We start from the raw sequence: 10,425 nt of genomic DNA, 5'->3' as shown, positions 1-10,425 counted from the left end.
AGCACTGTCCTGTGTAGAAAGCCACCATGCCATCTCCTATTCTCCTAAAGCTGTGAGCCACAATAAATCTTTCATCCATTAAGTTGCTTCTTGTCCAATCCGGTAAAGAAATGGCTACCAAATACAACTTCTGGTGCCTGTTGTCTCCCCCACTTCTTTGATGCATCAAGGTGCATCTTGAACTAAGACTCAGGTTTCTATCAGACATTTAATCTGCCTGTGTTTTGATCTTGAACTTCTCAGTCTCTACCTATGAATGTAAATTCAGTTCTCTATAACTTTACAGCCTGGGATATTTCTTTATCGAGTAGAAATGGACTACCGGCACATGCCTAATACTTCATGTGCAAAGGAGAATTCACACTCTTGTTATCTAGACCAGGAACAGCAATGGAAAGCCAGCTGGTTTACCGGATAAATGAGAGCAAGCACAGTACACAATGCTTCCAAAGGAAGAGAGTCACCAACCATGTCCCTCCTGTCACCTGTCATGTTCAAAGATGGTACAGCTTTGAACACTTAACAGCTGTACTTTGTCACGTTTCTGTTATAACAGATAACAGCCTTGACTGTTTCCTAAGCACTTTGGTCTTTCCAGAGAAGTATCTGAGATGGACTGTCATGAGAAAGCACCAATGATATGACTGTCCTCCAGAGGACAGCACTGGTCAGTGTCTTAGTTTGGGTTTTAATGCTGTGAAGAGACACCATTACCATAGTCACTCTTAGGAAAACATTTAATTGGGGCCGGCTTAGTTTCAGAGGTTCAGTCCATTATCCTCATGGTAGAAAACATGGCAGCATGCAGGCAGACAAGGTGCTGGAGAAGGAGCCAAGAGGCAGCAGGAAGTGACTGAAACACACTTCTTCCAACAAGGTCACCTCTACTCCAACAAGGCTCCACCTCCTAACAGTTTCCCTCCCCATGAGCCTGAGGTCAATTTTTATTTAAACCACCTTACTGCCATTACCTTCTGCCAAGTTTATAATGGGAATGAAGCTGATCCTCTGAAAATTAAGAAACTCATATCTCAGAGTTGAATAGTTCTTCTAAGAAGCTTAACCAAGCTCAGAATGGAAATGTGGTTTGCTTCCTGCATGGAACTGCTCTGGTGCTCTGTGCTCCTAATCTGTCCCTCTCCTCTCTCAGAACTTAGTTCCCTGAAGGAGAGATTATTGGGGATCACAAGGGACAGAAACAACTTACGTGTGTTAATAACTGAGGGAATGGTGGGCAGGAGGGAAGCTCATTTTGAGGTCTTGCTGGGTACAAGTATTTGCTCCATAGTTCCATGGAGTGAATGTATACCCATATTTAATTGCTAGGGAGGAGGTAGGCTTCACGGTCAGGGAGAGGATAAATATACCTGTGTGGCTTTTCTGCTATTGTTTTGGCTTCTACAACTAAAGCTAGAAATGCTACCGTGGTTTTACAAACTTCTATCAAAAATGTGTTATAAGCAACCAAATGATGCTACTTGAGAAGACCTAGGCAGAGCAAAGTGTTGAGACCTCTGGGTCTTCACATCTTCAATGAGTCCTTGAATCACAGAATTCTGTACAGAATTCTGCAACTGAGAAAGTTATCAACCTGGCAAAGGGAAGAGGTATCCCATCGCGTTTGGACACTAATTTTCTCTGGTAGTAGTTATTTCAATTTTTTAAAACGAAGTCATATTTATTTATTTATTTATTTATTTATTTATTTATTTACTTACTTACTTACTTACGTACTGTTGGGCTCATGCTGAATTAGAGTACCTGATCCCGAAGTCATAGAATTCTGCAACTGAGAAAGTTATCAACCTGGCAAAGGGAAGAGGTATCCCATCGCGTTTGGACACTAATTTTCTCTGGTAGTAGTTATTTCAATTTTTTAAAACGAAGTCATATTTATTTATTTATTTATTTATTTATTTATTTATTTATTTATTTACTTACTTACTTACGTACTGTTGGGCTCATGCTGAATTAGAGTACCTGATCCCGAAGTCATATTTATTTATTTATTTACTTACTTACTTACTTACTTACTTACGTACTGTTGGGCTCATGCTGAATTAGAGTACCTGACCCCAGAAGAATTGCAACTCTATCCTATTGTCCAACTTGAAAAATCCAGCTCACATTCATTGACTGGTGAAGAGAGACTTCAAAGGGCCTGTTTATCAAATAGAACTAGTAAAAACATAACCCTTGACGCCCCCATCACCAGCCCTTCTGGATGCAGACACTACACCACAACCACCATAATACCGAGATTCCATCTCACCCAAGTAAGGGCATCTGCCATTGAGAGAAGAATGAGAATCAAGGCAGGTAGGATGTAAACACTCCTGGATGGAACACTGACTACTTCAGCCACTATGGAGATCAATACAGAGCCTCCTGAAGATCATACAGCTGCAATATGCTCCAGCGAAGCCATTCCTAGGCACATGCCTCAGGGAATCTAAGTCACTGCCAGAGACAGCAGCATATCCGTGCACACTGTGCACAGCAGTTCAGAGATGAGGCTGTGCAAAGCCTTGATGGATAAAGGCTAAGAAGAATTTAGAGTATTATACAAATGTTAAAAAAGAAATTTTATTTTCAGTAAAGTGACTGAAAATTGTGAGCATGTTAAATGTCACAGGGACGACATGTGAAGAACTACCACATGGTCTCTCATATGAAGAATCTAGGTTTATTTATATACAGACCAATGTGAGAGCAGAATGAGAGTTTGTGGGGAAAAAGGAAGATCCAGAGGGAAGGGAGGAGGAGGACATGAGAGGAGAATGAAAGGGGGAAAAATCAGTATCCCATTGTTGTGGGTTCTCTCATATGCAAAGCACACACAATGCACAAACACATACACAATGAACACACACAAATGCACAATGTACATACACACACACACACACACACACACACACATAAAATGGAAGCAGAAGGGTAAGAAGACCAGTAGGAAGAGGTATAGGGAGGTATATAAGAAATGAACAAAACACGTGTGAAAACCACAATAGACCTATTATTACACACTTATTTTAAAACACTTAAAAGATCTTTAATAAGCAGGTACCTAAAGCATAATGCACAGCTATTGATCTACATGAGTTCTACCTGCAATAAGATTAAATTACTCATTATGGAACTAGACATTTTAATGAGAAAGTCGGCAAGTCAGTACATTATTTATTCATATTTTATTTGTCATTATAACTTGGCAGTAATTCACTTTCACAAAGATAATCTAGAAACAGGTTGAGGAAGGCAAACTGATTTTCACAAATCTTGGAAAACCCTCTAGTATAGGGTTCTGTATCACATCACTGGCACCAAGAAAATGAAAATCAAACACGGTGTGAACCCTGCACACCCACTAGAATAGACAAGATGAAAGTCTGGTGCACAACTGGGCAACAGGGGCCGCCACACTGCTGACTGGAATGGAAGATGCTGAAGCCACATTGAGGAACAGCTGGATGGCTTCTGGAGATGCTACAACAGGTCTGTTCACACTTCACAACTGCCCTATTTATGATAGCCTCACACAGTAAGTCACCAAAATCTGTGGTGAATGGACAAGGAAAGTTCAGTGTACCCTCTCAATGGCTCCTGTGCAGCCAGCGACAAAACACACAGTTGACATTCGCTACATGATGATTTTTCAAGACGATTTTGTTGAATAACAATAGATGTGCGATTTCATTTGTATATTCATTTTTGTGAGGTTCAAATGAAATCATGTTAAATATAAGATAAACAATCAATATACTGGTCATGAGTCATTCACTCTGCCCGTCCATCTGTCTGTCCCGGCAGCTTCGTGAGAATCCATGACTTTAGCCTCTCTAGCTCAGATTTGCTGAGCTCATGGTAAACGTTTGGAAGACTGTGAAATGTTGTGCTCACTCCTAGAGATTTCAGTTTTGAGTTTGTCTCCTCGCCCCAGGAATGAAGAACTAGCTCGTCTGCAGTGCCATGGCACTGGAAGAGCTCAGGGAGCATGCGGCCACCTTGCTGAAGATCCTACAGGAAGATGGGAGACAACCCAGTTAGGCAATCAATCAAAGAAAACCACACGCAGAGGAAGAGGGTGTGGAGGTGGGGTATAGAGCAAGGACAGACTTCTTCGTGGGGCGACTAAGAGGAAGAAGTACAGAGCTGAAGAAAAAGCCACATTCTACTACTTTCCGACTTTTGGTCATGATGCTGTCACGCCCCGAAGTACTACCTTTATAAATGATTTTTGAGTAGACTCATACTAATCAATCTGACTATAGTCTTCTACCTTTTAGTTTGGTATAGAAGATTCATATAATACTTAAGCATGCCCTTCCTCTCTGACTGTCCTTTTCCTGGGCTACCTGCTGAACACAGAGGCCACCTGAACTCAACCTGATTCATCTGGCATGACCTCCAGGCACTATTAATCTGTTTTGACTAGGCACCACATTTTATCGCTCAATTATCAACTTTACTTGTTTCACTAAGTTTATGTTGCATGTTATGTTTGCTTGTTTGTTTTGTAAATCTGGAACTTACCTGGTAAACAGCAGAGCCTTTATTCAGAAAGCTGGAAAGAGCAAACACCCCTGCCACATCTGGGTGACTTCTGTACGCTAAATGCATCGCCATGCATCCTCCCATAGAGAATCCCCCTAAAGGAAGCAACACAGGTGCTCATCAGAAGAGGAGGAGCACACACATGGTCCCAAGCTACTTCAGAATAAAACAGGTCAGTAGCAATCTTTCACAAGCATTCTCGGACTCTGAAGATGTAAAGGAAATGTATTTCTAAGAGGACTTCAGTCTCCATCTTTAAGCACTGTTCTATGGCTGAAGAGACCCCATGACCACAGCAGCTCTTATAAAAGAAAACATTTAATTGGGGCTTGCTTAGGGTTTCACGAGGTTAGTCCGTTATCATCAAGGTGGAGAAAATGGTGGCAGGCAGACAAACACGGAGCTGGAGAAGCAGCTAAGAGCTACACTTTGATCTTCAAGAGGAGAGATGGGGACAGGGTGTAGGGGAGCATGTCTGGGCCTGGTGTGGACACTTGAAACCTCAAATCCTACCACCAGCCCAGGGATACAGTTCTTCTAACATGGCCTGAGCTCTTAATGCTTTCAAAGAGTTCTATTCCTTGGTGACTAAGCCTTCAAACATATGAGCCTTTAGGGGTTGATTCTTAGTCAAACCACAGGTTTTCTGCAGGTTTCAGAACAATTCTGTTGTGTGTGAATAATGTCAAGATATTGGTGGTAAAGAGATACAGGATACAAAGAGACAGACATTGGAGAGCAATCACATACATCAAGAAATGTACTTATCATAATTCAAAATGTGAGCCATAGCATGAATCTAACTTAGCTATGCTTCCTGTGTCTACTTAAGTTCGGGTCTTAGTTATAGGAGCTTTCACGCCACACCTGCAGTTAACACCGTGTTCCTCTCTGTAACCCTTGTTGTGCCATGGGCTCCATCAATAGCCTCATGTTTCTGTTACCTTCCCCATGACAGAGTCTGGTAACGTCTGCATTAGGAATGACGGTTAAAAACAATGGTGAGCTAGGTAAAGCATTTTTGGAATAAGGTATTATTTCACAAACGGACAAGGTGGAATAATATAATCTCACTTATGGAAGAAAAAAATCATTTTCTTAATAATTTTAAGTGATCTGAGGGCTGTGAAGGTTTAGCCAGTGCCCTTGGTGTTTGGAACAGAGTCTTACTGTGTGATCCACGCTTCTCCTGCCTTAGTCTTTTTTAGTGCAGAATACTGCACTCGTGACTAGAACTGGGCAATTTAAGACACATAGTGACCTTGCTATTTAGGGGCACAGATGAGAAAACAAGTGCATCACAGATTAGGGATGGGGTTTTGGGACAGGGCTGGTGATGCCATACATGGCCAGAGCTCAGAGCTCCACAAAGGGTGCTAGCCTTAGATGAGAACTGAAGCCATCTTACTTGTGCTCTATGAGAAATAAATGAAGGTAAACTGCACATTTACAGGCTTTAAAATTACACTCTGGCACACGTTTTGGTCTCCTAATTTTCAGCCTACTGCCCTGCTTCACATAATGAAGTACTATCTGGAATCCATCAGAGGCCATCGTGTGAATTTATAAGATGCTCCCTCTCTACATCAAGAGGAGTGAGGCCTGAGGAAGCAGGTATGTAAAATCATACTTTATTTGCCTGAAGCAACTGTTGTCTCTGAGGCTTACTGCCTCTATCTTATAACCTATGCCTAGTCCTGGAAGCCTCTGTACAATCTTATTTAGGCCTAGAATGTTTTCAGCCTCTGAGACGTATTGCTGAATTAGCTCACCCTTTTTTGTTCTTTCTGATCTCTGGCTGGCTGATTCAACTCAGCCATTCTGGTTCAAACTCCTCTCTAAGCTAACTTATTCAGTCTAGATTCTCTTTGACCTCTGAGTTTTTGCTCTGTTTGGCTAACAACTAATTCTGGCAATCCAATCTGATCTTCCAACTTCTTACTCTCTGGCTCATTCTGTCTTCACTTGTGTCTAGCTTGTTCTCTCTCTGCAACTGGTCTCTACAACTCTCCCAGTAAAACCGCCTCTTCCTCTCTCTGTACTACTTCCTAAGTAGTTTCCCTTTCTTCTCTTGTCTTGTGAGAGTTGGGCATATCCTATTCTTTCAAATCTTTCTCTGATTCAACACTTTGTCTGCCACTCAATTGGACATCACTTCCAAACATAGTGCATCCTACTACAAATTAACTTTACCTTGTTTGTGATTAAAGCTATATGCTAAAGGGCTGAGCCACAGCACAACTAGAAACAAGTTTTTCCAGTTCACAGTCTTAGAGTTCATGATGTAATCAAACATCCTATATCACAGTTGGTGTGGTTAAAGGTATGTTTTTAATTCTAGGTATAAAATAAAGACTTCTGGGATGCATATCACTGTGACAGAACTAATGTGCTTTCTGTCAGCCTTTGAATAATTTCTTCCTCTGGGAAAGGCAAATGCTATTAGTGAGGGCCCAGGATTCAAATATATAAAAGAGGGCTAGCAAATTGCAAAGTTTAGATTTTTCCTAAAAGGCATAATTTGTAAGTAACAATCATATATAATAAGAATATTATGCCTGTAATTTTATTTCTCTAGACAAAAATTAAAGGAGCTCACTGGTAGCACTACAATCTAGTGATTTAGTGACTAGACCAATGTGGACAAGAGACATCTTAAAGGATGACAGACCCAGTACTGTCCCCGGGTACAAGACAACAAAGGAAGGTTGTGGAACAGATTAGTGCAGGAAGAGGGAACATGCACATCTCAAGACACTAAGTGTAGCTTGCCTCGATGTGTGAGCTTCCTCTGTTGGGAGAGCTGGTGGGCTCTAGCTGTGTGTCTGTACAGTGATGCATCCTCCACGTGTCTCGTGTATCCTTTGGACATACAGGACTTGGTACAGACAAGATCAGCATCCTCAGCAGTTGAACAGTTGTATGAAGCATAGAATCTCACTTATTATTTCATATGACTTTGCTGTGGTTCTAGCTTCAGGCCACTTTCTTCTGAAGTCTCTACACAGTAGCTACCCAGTAGCTAAGCACAATTCTCACTGGATTTGCTGGAAACAGACTAGTTCACTGAAGGTTACATACCTCAAGAGAATAAGGCAGCTCTTTTTTCAAGTGTCAAAAACTGGCTCAGTTTCTACAACCCACTGAGTGGCGTCTCTGTCCTCCTTTGCATATAATTATTAGTGAGTTTATCTTTAGCCACCCAGCCCAGTACAGTACCTGACACATGAATACTTAAGTCTGTATAACCCAATCCACTTTAGGGGATATAATGCCATCACAGAGGAGATGGAGGCAGAATGAACAGGAATTCAAGGCCAATCTAGTCTATAGGAGATCTTGTCTCAGAAAGAACCAACCACAAATAGGACAATTTAATTTTTTGAGAAATTGATATATTAGCAGTAGTGCATGTGTCTCTTAATAAGGATTAGATTGAAAATACGTGAAACTTACTTCTAGTCTGCCTGAGATACTACCTAAATGTCTAGATAAGTTCATTAAGATCTAGGACTTAATTTCCAGGGAAACCAGAGAGCTGGAGTAGATGGCCTTAACAATTTCCATCAGCTTTCAAACCAGCAATATGAAAACTGGAATCTTCAAAGCCTTTCAAACTGTACCTTTATTATAACTACACCAATCAAGTCTTTGCTGGGTAGTAAGAATCAATATCTCTCAGGAGAGAATTACACCTATCCTACTCTCATGGACTGATGCCTGGAATGCCCATTTCTTCTTGCTCTTCCTTGCTTTTCTTATCCCTTTATATAAACTGTAAAGGCAAACACACTGCTAGCCCAAGCTATGCCTCTAAAATGGATTCTGTGGAGTGCCTGGTGGGGTAGTCAAGGGGAGAGACACGCACAGATGTATACACACACACACACACACACACACACACACACACAGAGAGAGAGAGAGAGAGAGAGAGAGACAGACAGACAGACAGAGAGAGAGAGACAGAGACAGAGACACAGAGACAGAGAGGAATCTGTGGGCACATGACATGAGGCTTGGAAGAGGCAAATGCGCCATCATACTGACTCAGTGGTAATTCAGCCACACTGGTAATGCAGCCATAGCTGGAGGTTTAACAGCTCCTTTCTAGCAAGGCAATATGCTTTCATGGGAGGAATCATAATAAATCATACTAGAAACTGTTCCTAGCATTTAATTTCTTGCTGGAATTTATTAAGTGGATCTTTATTAAACATAAAACTCAAAAGCCAGACATTGTGCACACGGCCACTTCTGCTACTGACACTTTAATAAGGTCTTCAGTAAAGAGTATAAGGACTTAGCAGTCAGCGAGAAGAAAGATCTCCCTATGCTTAGAACAGGGCTGGGCACAGCAGGAGCTTCATAAATATTCACTGGATACATGACTCTAGTGTAAACTGAAGTTTGAAAAAGATACTTCTGGAAGGAGGCAGATTTATTGTCAGGAAATGTCATTTTCTGGCAATTTAATTTGATATGATAATAAAGCTTTTAGAACTATGTATGGTTGAAGCTAGGAATGGGGGTGCTCAGGTAGAAGTGAAGCACTCGGGAGGAGAAGGCAGGGGAACCGTGAGCTTCACAGCAACCTGAGCAATGCTCACTAAAGATAGGGAAATCTGGAGTAGAGAATAATGACTGGACGGTAAAAATAAATAAAAAGATTAAAAAAATGGAAAAAAAAAAAAAAACCCAGTCCTTGACCAGTAGAAAAATCTCGTCACATGGCTGATGTAAAACACCCTTTAACCATGAATTGGATATTTGGAAACCTCCACTGTTTCTGGTGAGTAATTCCATACTAAGAATTATGGGTTAAGTACAAACATGGCGGTGATTGAAGATGGATCCATCTGCTGTGAATGGCATGCCTACACCAGGGCTTCACAGCTATGCTTTTCTGAGAAAGCCAAGACCTTAAGTTACATTTTCCCCCAAAACTGTTCATGATCATTTCAAAGACAGCTAGTGTGATGAGGAAACCACATTTTTGTGTTTAACTATTAGGTAGCCTAAATGTGAATTTAAGATCCATGGTCATTGGTGGCAGCTGGACTTACAAAAGGGAGAAACATCTAACTGTACCAGAGAAAACAACTTTTTAAAATCCAACTCGTTAATCCATTAAACAATAACTCCAAGCCTAAAATAAAGATCATAAAAAAGAATGAGGTATAATGAATCAAACAAATAGGCCAAAATACTAGGCACCTTTGACATTTCATTTGTATTAAGTGGGAAGTCTGGTGAGTTTGTGTGGCTTTAGTGTCCTTTGATAAGACTAGGCTGAGAAAAAAAAAGAAACAAAGTAAAGAGAAAAGGCTAGGGCTGGGGTAGGGGCAAGAGGGGAGAAGAAAAGAGAGAGAAAAAAGAAAGCACATATGGCTTTCCTCTAAGCTTTTAACCCATGTTTCTATATATCACAATGGAGAACATGTGCATAGTGAAATGTCCTTTTATGTCCCTAACCCATTTACAGTCCAGTGAGGTAATCATAGCTCCCCACTTGCTGGCTTTGGCAACACTGTCAGCTATGGCATGGGGCACTGTGAAAAGAAACTTTGTATGTTTTCTCTCAGAGAAGAAAACTGAACACAAAGGACCAGTTGTGTGAGTCAATTTTCCATCTAAGGGTCTAAACTCCAGCCCATAATATACTACTTAGTAAGTAAATAGAAAATAGTAAATTCATTGTAGGTAACGGTTATGGTGGGCATTTATAGTTGCTGGTGAAGTACTTAAAGTAGTAAGAGGTAACAATTTAACATAGACTTAAGATTAACAAGCTGAATAAAACATGTTAAAAATAATAAACGTGGCTTTATGAACTTTTTGTATAAAATAAATTAGAAACAATATATAAAAATC

The 10,425-nt window shown here is 40.7% G+C and overlaps 1 protein-coding gene across 2 annotated transcripts in view; it reads right to left on the bottom strand.

Moving 5' to 3' along the window:
- Nucleotides 1–3,218: 3,218 nt before the first annotated feature.
- The window catches only part of LYPLAL1 (lysophospholipase like 1), a gene marked incomplete at its 5' end in the record, with an annotated part of 34,584 nt that continues 27,377 nt past the window's right edge, over nt 3,219–10,425 (bottom strand). For both annotated transcript variants that reach the window (XM_080917769.1, XM_080917770.1), the window contains 2 exons: nt 3,219–4,017; nt 4,534–4,649. In XM_080917769.1, coding sequence (XP_080773895.1) covers nt 3,778–4,017; nt 4,534–4,649 — 356 coding nt within the window. In that variant the 3' untranslated portion in view covers nt 3,219–3,777. The remainder of the gene's footprint in view (nt 4,018–4,533; nt 4,650–10,425) is intronic.

The sequence above is a fragment of the Micromys minutus genome, assembly GCF_963924665.1.
Source record: "Micromys minutus genome assembly, chromosome: 1".
In the NCBI taxonomy this organism is placed as follows: Eukaryota; Metazoa; Chordata; class Mammalia; order Rodentia; family Muridae; genus Micromys; species Micromys minutus.
This window is presented reverse-complemented; position numbering and strand designations above follow the sequence as displayed.